The sequence below is a fragment of the Carettochelys insculpta genome, chromosome 23 (assembly GCF_033958435.1).
Source record: "Carettochelys insculpta isolate YL-2023 chromosome 23, ASM3395843v1, whole genome shotgun sequence".
NCBI classification, from domain to species: Eukaryota; Metazoa; Chordata; order Testudines; family Carettochelyidae; genus Carettochelys; species Carettochelys insculpta.
Window position 1 is genome coordinate 14,858,501 of NC_134159.1, and position 14,824 is coordinate 14,873,324.

At 41.9% G+C, this 14,824-nt stretch overlaps 1 protein-coding gene and 1 long non-coding RNA gene across 3 annotated transcripts in view; one reads left to right on the forward strand and one right to left on the reverse strand.

The window, feature by feature from the left end:
• Nucleotides 1-4,510: 4,510 nt before the first annotated feature.
• Nucleotides 4,511-14,824, reverse strand: part of SDF4 (stromal cell derived factor 4) — a 48,622-nt gene continuing 38,308 nt past the window's right edge. The window contains exons 6-7 of the mRNA XM_075018141.1: nt 12,253-12,428; nt 4,511-7,838 (exon numbers count right to left, since the gene is read on the reverse strand). Coding sequence (XP_074874242.1) covers nt 7,662-7,838; nt 12,253-12,428 — 353 coding nt within the window. The 3' untranslated portion in view covers nt 4,511-7,661. The remainder of the gene's footprint in view (nt 7,839-12,252; nt 12,429-14,824) is intronic.
• The window catches only part of LOC142025615 (uncharacterized), a 36,078-nt gene continuing 31,230 nt past the window's right edge, over nt 9,977-14,824 (forward strand). For both annotated transcript variants that reach the window (XR_012648688.1, XR_012648687.1), the window contains exon 1: nt 9,977-10,068. This is a non-coding gene — a long non-coding RNA (uncharacterized LOC142025615). The remainder of the gene's footprint in view (nt 10,069-14,824) is intronic.

Sequence of the window (14,824 nt, forward strand, 5' to 3'; positions counted from 1 at the left end):
ATGTACTTGGGGAACTAAAGTTGATAATCTGAAATCACTTGACTCCAGGAGCTGGACCCTTAAGAAAAACACAAAATAGGAGACGTGTAGTAAAACTCAGGTAGTAGCATCCTTCAGTCTATGTAGACTATGGATCGCGCCCTTCGTAGTTCCATTTGGAATCATCATTTGCAGCATCTACTGTGACTGTGAAGGCCCACACGAGAGTGACAGTCCTTGCTGCATCTGTTGCATGTGTAATGGGTGTCTGGTAGGTCCTTACTGTGCTTTCTGTGGGCTCGCTTCTCCTCTCCCAGCTGTCTGATCCTCATCTCACCCTTCTGAAGGCCCTTGTGTAGTTCCTGCCTCCATCTGCTGCGATCGTCTGCCAGCTCTTCCCAGCTGTCGGGCTTGATGTCTACATCCCTGACGTCTCTCTTGCAAACATCTTTGTAGCGCAATGGGGGGAGTCTGGGAGGTCTTTTGCCAGAGGCTAGCTCACCATACAGGATGTCTTTTGGGATCCTTCCATCATTCAACCTGTGGATGTGGCCAAGCCAGCCGAGCCGCCGCTGCCTGAGGAGAGCGAGCAATACCAAACTAAAGTTAATGTTTAGTAATCAGGGCCCTAACTTCCTATGTTCCCCTTTACAATTAATCTGTGTTGATGCAGCACTTTGGACATACTGAAATTCTGGGTTTTGATCATTACTTGGTGTGTGGCCTTTTTCACAGGGGACCTTTAGGGCAGTTGCTTGGTGCCAGGATAAAGAGGAAAAACCCAGGATTGGGGGTTGGTGCTGGAACTGGGGGTGTGGCAGCACCCCCTGGCTTTAAGTGGTTTTCATGACCTACTGGGTTTCCAGTCTGATTCAAAAGCTCTCAACATGCCCCTTCGAAAAATTGTTTCAGCCCCCCTGGGATCAGGGCTCTAATGAAGTTCTAATTACATTCTCCAGACTTTTCAAGCAGACTTGGCTCCCAGATTTACCACTTGCACTGTTTCAGACCTGTGAACAGCCCATAGGACATTCCAAGTCAGCGGGTACCATGGGATCTGCCCTGCTGTTCACAAGGCTTAGAATAGGCTCCTGCTCAATAGAAATGAATTGAGTTGGAGAAAAACAAACTAAACCCCCTAAGGCTAACAGAAAAGGAAGCTGGGCTGCATGCTGGCTGTGCTGGGAAGGCATGTGACTGAACCCAGCACACTTCCTCCTGTGCAGTGCAGTCCCTGGCCCCTGGCTCTTTAAGGAGCCCAAGGAATCCACTGTTGCAAGCCCAGCTGTTTGGTTTATGCTAGCAAGCTTTGGGGCTCCCTGCCCATTATCTCTTTCTCTGCCCCCTCATTCCCTCCCCTATCCCAATGGCGGGGGGGGTGGGGGGCGCAGCTTGCTCCTTTGCAAAGGCTTGAGAGAAGAGCAGAAGCAGCCTCAGGGAGAGGTGGGGGGAAAACAGCCTCTTGGCTCTGCATTTATGAACACAGCAGTGGACAGGAGAAAGAAAGAGCAGCACACCCCTCCTGCAGCCATTGAGCATGGGGATATTTGATTTGTTTTAATCTCCCTCCTTGTTTCTTTCCCAAACTTCCCCCCTGCCACCTTTCTCACTTTACAGGAGAGAAGGAGGAGGAGGAAGATACCTAATTTAAGGGGCAGAGGTAGGGTGACCATCTGTCCTGTATTGCGCAGGACGGTCCTGTATTTGGGACACCAAAAAGGCCTCCTGACTTATTTTTAAAAAGGGACTCATTGTCCTGTACTTGGGCCATCCCCACTCTGGCCTTTTCCACCAGAAGCTGTGCAGGCACAGCTGCTGACAGGAGTCACTTCCCCGAGCCTCAGAGAAGCAGGGGGAGCGTGGGCAGCTGCTTCCCTGGGGCTCCCAAGGACCTCTGGGCAGCTGTGGCTTCCCTGGGGCTCCAGGGCAGGGCCAGTAGCTGCTGCTTCCCCGGGGCTCCTGGGGAGTGCCAGGGTCTGCCACCTCCCAGAGAGCACCGGTGGCTGCTGCCTCCTTCCTGGCTCCCTGGGGCTTGGTGGAGCCGTCCTTCCCCCCATATCTCCCTGCCCTATCTTTAGGAAAGGGAGATATGGTCACCCTAGGCAGATGGGCTGGCTTCACATGCAGCTGAACTCCCAGCAGTGATGTGGCCGCATGTGAGGACAGAGGGGGTGGCCACGCTGCACCCCACCTTTAGAAACTGCCCCCCACTTTGTGTGCCCCTGCTGTAACTACTACTGCATGAGAGCCACCATTGCCTCCATGGCGGCTGTATTGCTCCAGCTGTGGAGTTTGTCCTGTACACCAACCGGGCATTCTGATCCTTCTCTCAAAGTCTTCCCATGCACATAGGGAAACGAAGGACCTGTAAGATTGTTTCCCTTGGCATACGGGGAACATGGAGCCCACATGGATGTCCCTTAGTATTGTTTGGTGTGCTCCTGTGCAGCAAAATTAACCAGTTCTGTTCTCTTCTGCACCAGAGGAGAAAGGGAGACCTGAAAGAAAGTCTGCTTGGGATGTGGGAGGGGGAAGCCAGCAATAGTCAGAAGTGGGGGTAGGTCATCATCATCTTGTTCTCTTTCCTGCTCTGGTACTAGTTAGTACGGAACAGAAACGGAGAATGATACTGATGAGCAAAGCGAGGTTTCATCTACATTCAAGTTTTATCAACAGAAGTTTAAGTCCAGGCCCAAATTAAAAGACAAGATAGTCAAGAAAGGGGTTTATTTTGTTTTTATTTAGGATTTGTCAAAGTTTTTGTTTTTGTTGTTTTGAATCAGACTTCTAAGACTCAGCACTTTTGTCAATTTACAGTTCACTTGTACGGAATCACCAGCAGCTCTGTATTAGAGGGAAGTGACTTTGGACCTGAAATAAGTGACAACCCTTATAATTCAGTGTAGTTAAGGACTGCAATATTTCATTTATGCTGTGCCCTCACAAATTTCTGATTTTTTAAAATTTTTTTTCCCCTTTTCCCATAGCCCTCCCCAAGTCATTGGAAAGTTACTTTAAAAGGAAAACCAGAGCTGATTTTTTTTCCACTCCAAATCATCTTCTTCCTCTACCGTCAATGAAAAAAATGAATACAACTCATGCTGGTTTGCACACAGGAAATATTGTGGCATTAATCTTGCTAGGTAACAATACTATAAAAAAATCAGGTAAATATAGTTCTATATCCTAATTTTTCTGTCCTTCAAACTTTTGATCAAATTTGATTGCATTTCTTCCTCTTTCATAGAAAATAGCAGCATCAGTTTATTCATTTGGACAGTAATCAGAACAAGAGACTGATGTAGGTGAAATTTACAAACAACATAAGGTTGGGAATGTACTAAATGCATTTAAAGCAAAAATAATATAAACACTGATCAGTTAATATTGAGATTCTGTTTCATTACAATTGAATTGTGATAAGGTATCATTCTTTTAGCCTGTTCAGTTTGACAATACGGTTAATGTACACACTTTACATTGCAATATCAGCAGTGGGTAACTATATACACCCATCCCAAGTTATATAACAATGAATAGCTCAACGTTAGTCAGCTGAAGTCCAAATAGGTTTCATTTAATTTCCCCCACACCTCCGTAAAATACAAACCCTCCCACCCACCATGTGCCAGTGATAGCTTGGCTACCAAGTACTTTATAGCAGTAGGTAGGCTACTTTTAGGTTATGAATTGTGTAAGCGACCAAAGACAAAGTTAAACAATCAACTGCTGTACAAACTGAATCAGTGATCTCCTTGTAGGTTTCTGGCAGAAGAAAACTGCCCTGTAGATAAGGATCTGAGAGATACAGAAATTGAGAAAGATGAGAGAACATTAAAGAGCCATAGGGTAACAGAACAGCATCTGAACTTAGTTTCCTCCTTTCTAAAATGTTTGAAGAGGAATAATTTGTGTCTCTCCACACAGCACAGTTGTTCCTTCCTGTAAATGCATGTGACTCCTCTCACTCCCCCGCCAAAACACAGTATTAGTTCTCTAAGAGAGGGAGGAGACAGACAGAGGGACAGCAGATGGGAGCTGGCCCACCATGGGAGGCAAGTCAGTTTATTGGTGGGCATGGAGTAGCTTTGTTACTTTTGCCCTTTCTGATTTCAGAAGCATGGGAAACACCTCTGAGCCATTTCACAAACTGTTATAGCAACCCCTCAAAGTATGTTCTTGAAGGTGGGCATGGCCTGTGCAACCAGTAGCTAAAAATTGTGGGGGCGTTTTGCATTCTCCAGGTCCATACCTAAAAAAAGTTTTCCCGGGACAAAACATAATGCAAAAATCCAGTGGTATATTTGTGGGTTCTACTTTGAGGTTCTAGGGGACTGGCAGATCAGGAGTCCAGAGCAGTTAAATAACCATCTCATGTACTCTTAGACTTGTCTTGAATAAGCAGAGGAGGAGACGAGGGAGACCTGGCAGAGCAGAGAGGTTATACAATGAAAGTTACAGCTATTGGGGCATCTCTGCAGAATGGATGACAAGTGAAAAGTCAAGACCCTGGTATTCAGCATAATGGATGGTTTGAATAGGAAAGGCAGGCCCCACAGAGAATGGGTAGATGATATAGCAAACTGATGCTGAGCTAGTCTACAGAAACTAAACCACTCCACACTGGACAGGGAAAGATGGAAGGAAATAGTGAGGGAGGCATTGGACACCAAGGGGCACTGAGCCCATGGTTGATGATGGTGATGCTGGAAAATCAGAAATCAGCCAGATGCTGTGCCAGATGTTTCTGGGCTTATACGGAAATCAAATGGTGAATCCTTTGACAAGTGATCAGGCAGTGCTCTATATGTGGATATTACAGGATTGCACTGGGAGGATTCATTGTGAAGAGTCAAGAAGACATACCATCATTTGTTGTCTCCCCTTACATTGCCAGAATCTACTCTCCACACTACTCTCTGCCTTGTAGAGGTAGAGAAAATAATACCTGTACTAGCATTGGAACAAACTGCCTGTAGACATAAGGTACAGACAAACTGCCTGTAGACATATTTTATAGGTGTGGGTTGTAACGCTAACATATTGCAGAACAGACAAGCCTTTAAATCTTCTCCACTCTGCCAGCAAAAACAACTTCAGCAGTACCTATCACTTGCTTGCAGGGTACTGGATTGAGCAGATATGCAATATCTTATACCAATACTTCACTGACAGACTGATTAGCGCAGAATTTTAACATCTAAAAATAACTACTGTGTACATCTAGTAGTCAGAAGATGTATATTTGGTTGAATCCTGACTTGGCTACAATTCATTTTTACTGTGGACAGAACCTAATTTTTAGTCCAATTCCAAGAAAATGGTAAGATACCAACTGCACAAGTTTGAAATGAGGTAGTGCAGATCAGGGAAAGACCAAGGGTAAGACACACCTCTGACTGCAATATTTATTGTTTAGATCAAGTCTCAGTTTCTAAACTTCATAATGGAAAATGAGAAGATTAATCCAGAATGAAAAATAAGTGATATCAGGTTAACGTCACGTGAGAGGAAAAAAAATGACATCAGTTGCACTGTTTCAGGCTACGTCTACGCTACAATCAAATCATGCTGCAACCAGCTTCTAGTTTTGTTTCAAATCATTGTGTGTTTGGGGTCTAAGTCAGTCTCTGAAGACTCACTGTATCAGGAACCACCAGATACTTTCGGTTATGGGTAGAACTTGACTAGACCACCACAATTTCCCTGCTCCTCCCCTTCTCCTATCTGACTCCTGTTCACTTCATGGGGTTCCATTTCCTTAATCTAAGGTCTTAAATGGTTTGTCTTACTGAAGAATCTCAATGCTGGAGCATTTCCAAAGCACAGAGAAAAATATTTAATGCAAAACAGATAAATGTATATAAAAAAGACCTTGATACAAGCCATTTAACAAAAAAGGGGACATCTGAAATCAAAACAAACAACAATACTTGTATTTACATTATATTAAGAGAATAAATCTGGTCAAATGTAACACACCTTAATTTGAATTTCAAGCATCCTCACCCCCCATAAGATGGATTTTTTACAGCAAGAGTAAGGCTAAAACAAAGTGAAGCTTTTTTTTATTTTAAACATTAGTGGATATGGCCCTTGTGTTGCAAGATTCGCCACATAGTTTAATTCCAGAACAGAATAAACCCTTACTCAAGGAACCTCAAAAAGTTCTGAATTGACCCTCTAGACCACAATACAGCTAGAGAAAGGTGAGACATAAATTAAACCAATGGAGGCTGAGACCAATCCCATTCATAAGGCTCATCTTGAGTGACCTACTCAGGCAGCTCCACAAACTGAACTAGTTTTAACAAATTTAGCCAGACTGAGAACAGAGTGAATTCTAACTAGTTTAACTCCGTTTATGATTCTAAAAGCTGAATCCATTTTTGCGTACTACAACCCTATGAAAGTTCAGAGGCTAAAACACGCCTCTCTGCATTTAGAAACATGAACTGTTTTGAAATGAATGTGATTAAAATGAGCTCCTCTGCCTCCCCCAGCTGCAGAATAATGCAAGAGAAGGATTTTCTAGGACAGTATAGACCAGTTTCCCTTCTGCTTTAGATTGAAAAAAGAATTTCACTTGTAAAATTTCAAACATACTCCTGTTTGAAAAGGAAAGTAATTTTTTAGGTTGCAAAAGCAGTGTTGGAAAACAAAAGATATTTTAACAGTATCCAAAACGGGAAGCCAAATGCCCCAACTGAAAGGTACTGCAAAAAATGCAGGAAGAACCATAAAAGTACAGATCAGATTGGATAGCCTTTTTAAGCAATGCGGTTGCTACTTCCTTCTTCATGCCAGCTATTTGTTCTCTCCAACCAAAGGGTTCCTGTACTCAGAGTGCTAAAAGAAAATACTTAAGTCTGAATCTGTTAAAGCTTTTGAGCAGACGCAGTAGAACTTCTCATTCGTACAATGGAATGCAACAAAAGCCAAGCCAGTCCAGCCACAAAAATGGTGAATATCAATTAACACCACAGTGGTCAGAGATCATCTAACAGAGCTTTTCACTTAGAGTGAAATTTTTAATATTTTTTAAGAGTGTTCAAATCTTTTTCTTCACTCTGGTAGTGGCCACTTTAGGACAAATAGAAGTGAGTGAGATGAAAATACATATTAAAGGCAGCTGAAAACACAACCTCAGCAGCTCACCTGCACTGAGACAATGCACCTCTGATGCAATTTACAGGTGATGTTCATGAGCTGAGAAGTACCTAGCCACACTCCAAAATATAAGTATGCTGTGCTCAGCAAAACCAGGGCAGATTTTAGGCCAGTTAATCCCTTGCTGTCAGAAAAGAAACATCTGAAATGCTTCACCTTACAAAAAACCTAAGATCCTCCAATGTTAATGATGATTTTCATAGATCAGCAGCTTTGTAAGCAACAGAAGTTAGATATTTAATGAGGCCTTCCAAGGCCTATACTGAACTTCCAGCTATAACAACTGCACAAGGCAGTATGAACTGAGTTAGTCCAGATGCAGCCTTGTTACTTTCAGCCCATTCCTTCTTTAAGCTGAAGGCAAAAAGAAAACTGCAGTTTTTGTATAGGGACAGGTTTTAGTCTGGGACAAACACATCATTCACACACAAACACATATAGCAGCAAGGTAAATTTCTTTTTGTTTTTGGAAAGCAAGAAGGTGCTTCAGAGCTCTGAAGAAATGAGTATGATCAGAACTCCTCGTGAACGTTGCGTGCATAGTCCATAAGCTTGCTGCCAGTGAAGTACTCGCTATATTTCAGGATCTCTTCCAGTTCCAAGTGATGGTTCTGATTCTCGTCTGCCACAGCTATCATCTGTTTGGCTTCATTTAGGGCATTGTACTCATTCATAGGATCCATATACTCCTACAATAAATAAGAAAGGTCATCAATTTCTACCGCTGGGTGCAGTATAGCATGTCTACAAGACAAAATTTGGAATCCTGAGGCCCGGTTTGAGAAAATACTGAGACCTCCATTATTTGACCAAAGAATGAAACATAAGTGGTACAAAAAAAACTACAATGGATCAATTTTCCCAGTCAATAACTTTCCTCTCAAAGATCCTTCCACCCACCATTCCCACCTTGGTTCCACCAAAAGTGCAAAGCTTCTCTGGTGTTAGCTGGTGGCTGACAATCAGTACTTCAACTATTTGTTTGGTGTTCAAATTGGCCTTCTAGCAAGCTTAGTCTGTGGCAGAAGATAAAAGAGAACTGCAAGTTTCCAGATATCAGATTAAACCTAGAATCAGACAAGGAAGGATCCAATTCAAAAAGTAGTGGTCACTTCAGTCCCACTAAACTACTGGGTAGGAGCAAAAAAGATTTCCAAAGTTCTTTTTCTGAAGAAAATTACTTCTGTAAGTAGAGAGGCCACACTAGGGTCCTTTTGATATGCTAGCCCTCAATGTTTTTTGGATTAATACTTTCACAAATAAAACTTACATGACTGATGAGAAGTTAGGTTTTATTTACAGAATTTCCTGCCACCTAGTTGTTCATGAACCTTAGGAAACATTAAGAACACAGCTTGATTTTTAGAAAGCATATTAAACCTGCAATGGTGGTAAAACAGTATCTTTGAACCTGAGCAAACATGACCAGAAAGTCTCTGACGGAAGCCCTGGATTCATTTTAAAGTCATGTCACTTATCACACTTTAACAAAATTCTATGATCCTGTGCAATGGACAAGATATTTTGGTGATACTGACAAAGGCATCTAGGCCCTGAAAAACAGCAATAAAACTCAGACATAGGACATCGGTGGCCTCTTCATTTAAACTTTTTATAAAAACAATGTAGATTTTCATGGTAAAGGAAAGTTTTTCCTTTGAAAAGACAAAACCTGATTTTTTTTTAGTTTAAACTATTATTGAATAGAATAGAATTTATCAGTCAGACACCACACACGTGGAAACTAAAAAAATACAAGGTATTTGTATGCTTCTCCGTTATGAACTCAAAATATTCCACTATGGAGGAAAAAAAAAAAAAAAAAAAGGATTCCATTCATGATACAAGTAGAACTCTTCAAGTCAGGTAAAGCAGCAAAAAGTTCTACCATAGCGATTTCAAGGTGCCAATGGTTTCTATGACTTACTGTCTGCTTAGCAGTTTTTTTTTTAAATGGAAACTACAAAGATCCAAATTAAACTCTCTCACAATGACTACACCAGAAATGAAAACACATCAACCAATGTGATCACCTGATTGATAAGATTGTTAAGAATGCCCTATTTTCTGTGATGACTTAGTTTCATACAAGAATCTGCACAACTACAACTTTGCTCTATTGAACACTAAAAAGGAAACAAATTACAGAAGTTTACACAACATCAGGCTTTGAATAAGTGAAAATACATAATATATTGATTAAAGTTGCATGAGGTCTGTTTTCTTGTACAATTTATGGGTGTATGCATTCTTGAGCACTTTTAGGCAAAGACATTGTATTGTACTTAGGGCTTGGGATAGGTTAAGTGAACAAACCAGATCATTTAGAATTTGACAGAGTTACACATATATTAGAAAACCAGGATTTATGAGGGAAACTTTTGATCTAGATAGCCTCCTCCAAACCTGCAGTTAAAAACCTGACTTGCAATATGGTGACACCAGCAATCCAGATATCAACTTACACTAAAGCCCCCATGCCTCACTTGGATACCAAAACACACACAGGTGAGCCAGACCAATTCCACCTATTAGTATTGTTAAAAGAGGAATCCAAGTTATGCAAATGTGCTTAGTGTTTAGACCTTTCTGAATGCTGTAAGGTGCTGCAGGTATTAACCTCACATATAACATCTGTATTCCATATTATATGGTAATATTTAATTTATTGTGAGACTCTGTACCTGTGTAAATCAGACAGAAAAGATGCAAATTAACCTGAAATGTTAGCTTCTAACAGAAGCTGAAGTATAGATCTCTTGACTAATGTGAGATTTGTGCCCTGCTTCTGAATTTTCTGTGCTGTTTGTTCTCCACATCAAAAATCCAGCAAAAGACTTCAAGGCAGAGGGGAAAAGAGAGTGAGAAATGGGTTACCTCTTGAGAGACACATTATGAAGAATCCAGTTACTGTAAAAGGTAAGCAACCTCTCCTTCAAATAGGCTACAGAGGTAGACTGCTTATTCCACCAGGGCTCAATCGCCCTAAAAGGGGGACAAACCTCTGAGTCTTTGCAACAGGTTAAAATGCACCCTACAACTTGTCTGGACAGTCTTTGGTGAAAGTCAGATGTCCTTTCATTGGTTCTGCAAACAAGACGTAAAGGCTCAGCAAAGCATTAATGGGCTCTGGTCTGATCTATGTAAAAGGTCTTTTTGGCCACATCTACATGAGCAGCTTCTCCTGGCAAATCCAGACTTTTGCCAGAAAAAAAAAAAAAAAACATGGAGAGTCTACACAGCAAATGTGCTTTGTCGAGAAAACCCAGCACATCTGCCGGCAGCGTTATACCTCCCTCGACAGCGTTCTGCCAACAAAACAGCCATGTAAATGCTCCAGGACCCTTTTGTTGACCACCCACCCTGTTTGCAGAGCTGCTGGTCAGCTATTCTGTCAAGTGAGGGACAGGCAGTCTGGCTATTCTGTCAACAGAGCTGAGTGCTCTTTCAATCTGCTTTTATGTGTAAATGCCATCTGTTGACAGAAGCTTTGCTGGGAAATCGCTTCCAACAATAACTTCTGTTGACAGAGGCTTCTCATGTAGACATGGCCTTTATGTTCAGTACAAGAAGATTTCTGTTTTCTCTCTCTCTCTCTCTCTCACACACGCACACGAGAGAGAGAGAGAGAGAGAGAGAGAGAGAGGCCTGGAATAACACACCAGTAAGTGAAACACCTGATTATTGTGGAATTACAGGGAAAACACATTTAGGTAGGTCCAAAGGTGATATTTACGAGGAATGAGCTCTTAAGGGACAAATGAAGGAGGGAAGAGTTCCCTATAGGTTCAGTGAAGGTTCCCTCAGCACACTGAGGACTAAGCTGAAGCCCCATGGTGGAGCTGACTCCTTGACATGAGTGAAGACGTTTAACAGGCCTTTGAAAAACCTTGTAGTGCTCAGGCGGAAGACAGAAAACTACTCAAAAAAGGAAACAACAACCTCTGGTAGCAGCTAGAAGAAACCTTAATAGAACTCAGCAATAAGCCTGTGGTTTTCTACTTCAGTAAGTAATAGAGGATGTGTCTCAGAAAAAAACGTGAGAGAAGGCTCAGATGGGTGAAAGCAACAAGTCTGGAAACATTATAATTTCTAGAAGTAATTTTTCTACTTTTTGGGGATTACATTTAACTCTGGGAAGAGGACTTGTAGCCACATCTTGAGGTGAAGCAACAAGAGGCTGGGGTGAGCAAAGGCTCCTCCTCCTAGGCACAGAGACTGCTGTCATGGGATGAAGGAGAAATGGTTGCAAAGAAATGCAAACCAGCTCTGTAAATCACACCTGTCCTATGAGGATGGCTACTGATTTTTCCTGTTTTCATCTGTTTAGGATCTTGAGAAGCAAAGTTTGAGAAGGAACTAGAGCAGTGGCAGACTCTTCTTCTTCAATAAGCCATCTAAAAATAAGCATTTTCTTTCAGGAATTCTGTCCTCTTACAGCTCACTAATTTTATTCCTCTCCTCCTCCCCACCCACCCTGACACACGTCCTCCCTTAGATTGTTTTCTCACTGGTTTGCCACTCATTAAACTCTATGGCCCCTTCACAAAGTTCAAGACTGAGCATTGATTCATCTCTGGTTTTCATGTTTTTAACAATCCAATCTTTGCAGAATCAAAATCTCAATAAAAAACAGGTGCATGTTGTGTAATCGATGGCACACTTACTTGGCAACTCTTACCAATAAATCATTTTGGGGAAAAAGCAGAAGTACATGCCTAAGTCATGGTTATTCTTTTAAATGAATTTGAATACAAAGGTTGCCAGTTACTCACTCAGATCGGAAGTATGATTCATTCATTCTCCCAATAAGCTATGCTTCTAATTCTATTAATGATTTTGTTTTGTACACCACACGTTTCAAAATCCCTATGGAGGACAATATGCAAAAGCTTTAAAAAAAAAAGTATGCAGGGAAAACATTTTCCCCTGAAGTCACTCCACAGTAACATTCTAGATTTGTCCTTGGATATACTAGAGGCCAAAAAGCATACGAGCTACATCTTTTCTATCACTGTTCATCTGAGGCCAGGGTTTGGAAAGTGCTGCCACATTTTGAACAATTACAGGCTTAAATAAAATCACGATTTCAGAGTCACCTACCTCCAGTTCTTTCATGGTGACAATGCCATTGTGGTTGGCATCAATTACTTCCTCAAATTCCTTCTTTCTATCTTTCACCCAATCATCATCAATATCCTGGGCTTGCTGGTTCTCTACTGTACCAACAGGCAAGGAAATGAACTCCGAAAGGGTAAGTTTCTTATCTCCATCTTGATCTGTAATGCAAGCCAAAAACAACTGGAGTGAAGAGTCTATGTACTTACAAATGTCCATTAAGAAGTAGGACATGAACAATTACTAGAGTTCAAAATTCTTGGTGGTACAGACCCTGTGGTTTCAACAAAAGTGTACATGAGAAAATTAGGAAACTGATTTCACTTGTTCCTTGTAACAGTTTTATCTGGGCGAAATGTTTCCAGTTAAAACAGGAAATGATTTAAGAAAACAGCTGGCTATGCAAGAAAAGCCCTGCATTTCAGGTTATAAACACAATCCCAACGTGTAGGTTCAAAGTGTTCCATAGCTCATACTGGTTAAACTGATTATGTCTAGGGCTGATCCACGCCATGTCCAACCAGGAGAACAGCAATAGAGAAAAGTGAAACATACACAGCTTAGACTACATTTCACCTGCAGATACAGTAAGGAACAGCAATCATTTTTAAAAGGACATTCTAAAAGGATATTATACCAAAAAACTAACATGCTTTAAGAGTGATCCAGCTGAGAAATCTTGAATTGCAAGTTATTTCATTTTTCTAACCAAAGAAAATGTTTAAACAGAAAAGGCAATCTGGCAATATACTGTCAGATTCACAGCTCATTATGACATACTCAGTAGGCAGCTCTGTGCACCAGCCGGTCAGTGACTCTGGTTATATGTAGAATATAAAACTGGTTCCCTCCACTCCGTTCCTACTTTGATAAACCATGCATGTCCTTTCAAAGCAAATCAGTTTCTGGTTTATGAATGCTGATTGCATATTTTTAACCCTCATGAGCATGAACACAAACCATAAATATCCATGTAATTAACTGGAAAAATTCTTCCTTACAGAACATATTGGTTACAGCCTTTTAACCTGTTCCTAAAATACACTTCACAATATACAGGCTGTGGCATAGTGTAAAGGTTTAAACTATAAATTCCCACACATATCTTAAGGCTTGACTTGTCCTTATTTGAAAATTATTCCAGTAAATCTCTTAATGAAAAAAGGCATGTTGAATTTCTTCTTGAACATGCAACTTGGAAAAATGTAAAATGTCTCCAGAGCCCTGGCCTTGCGAAGTTTTAACAACATTAACTGAATGCTGTAGGGTAGGAGTGGGGAAACTTTTGTGGGGGGGGGGTCAAGGGCCACACACCAGGTCCCCAAGTGAGGAGAAAAAAAAACAAAACAAACACATCACAGGTGTGGTCCCCCAAACAAACAAACAAAAAAAGATGACATTCACCTCATTTCCATCAACTGGCATCCCACAGTTCAGGGGGTCTAGAGCTAGATTCTGTGGGGCCTCTTTAAGGCTCTGGGTTGGGGCCAAAAATCTGAAGTCTAGGCAGGAGGGAGGGGGCAAGAGCAAACTGGGTCTAGGATCATGGTGAAGGTGTAGGTGGGAGGGGGCAGGAGATTGAGGTGTTTACTGTCGCAGTTCCTGGATGGCACAAGTGGCTCTGTGTTCCCAGCAGGCACAGCCTCCACCCCACTGCTCCCAGTGGCTGCAACTCCCGGCCAATGGTTGTGGTGCAGAAGGGAGGGATAGTGCCCAAACTGTGCATCTGCCTGAAGCATGCAGAGTCACTTCCTCCCCTTGCCAGACAAGGCCCCAGCCTGCCTTGATCGGGTTCACAAGGCTCAGGGATTCCCCACCCTGAACACTGTGCGGAGCCAGCACTGGTGTTCCAACCAGAGTACCCCTTGCCTGGCTGGACTGTCAGTGCCGGCTTGCCCCACTGTGGGATGTGGTGGGAGCCCCAAGCCCCTTAGGCCAGACCAAGGCAAGCCACAGACCATATCTGGTGCACAGACCATGGGTTCCCCCAGCCCTGCTGCCCTGGGGAACCTGATATGTGTGGCAGGTGTTTCCTTATCAATGTTGGAAGCAATCTTTTCTTGATATTGTAATCTTTGAAGTATGTTATGTGCATTAGAAGTAACCTGCAGAAGGCTTCCCAGGAATATTTTGTAAGATGTACTATTGACAAAGCATGGTTATGAATCTGCTTTTAAAATAATCAATTGTTCTATTATAAAAATGCATTAATCATTCGAACTAAAATAGCGACAGAAAAGTTAAATATATGATCCAGACTCCATTAGTAGCCCAATGAGAGAGATCACAATTTTATTTTATGTATTTGATGTTAGTCTGTGAATGGTTTATTGATAACATTTAAAGACAATTTGTTTTGATATAACAGTAACGAAGCTCTGACAGCTATCAATTCTGGGCATTCCTGTCCTAGATAAACAGGAACCTCCATCATGCTTTCAAGATACATTTGGAACTGACACAAACTCTCGCACTTCAGCATTTTTTACATTCCAACAAGTGGAGAAGTTAAAAAGCAGTGATGATTTTGTGGCACTGAGACTAGATGAGGCATTAA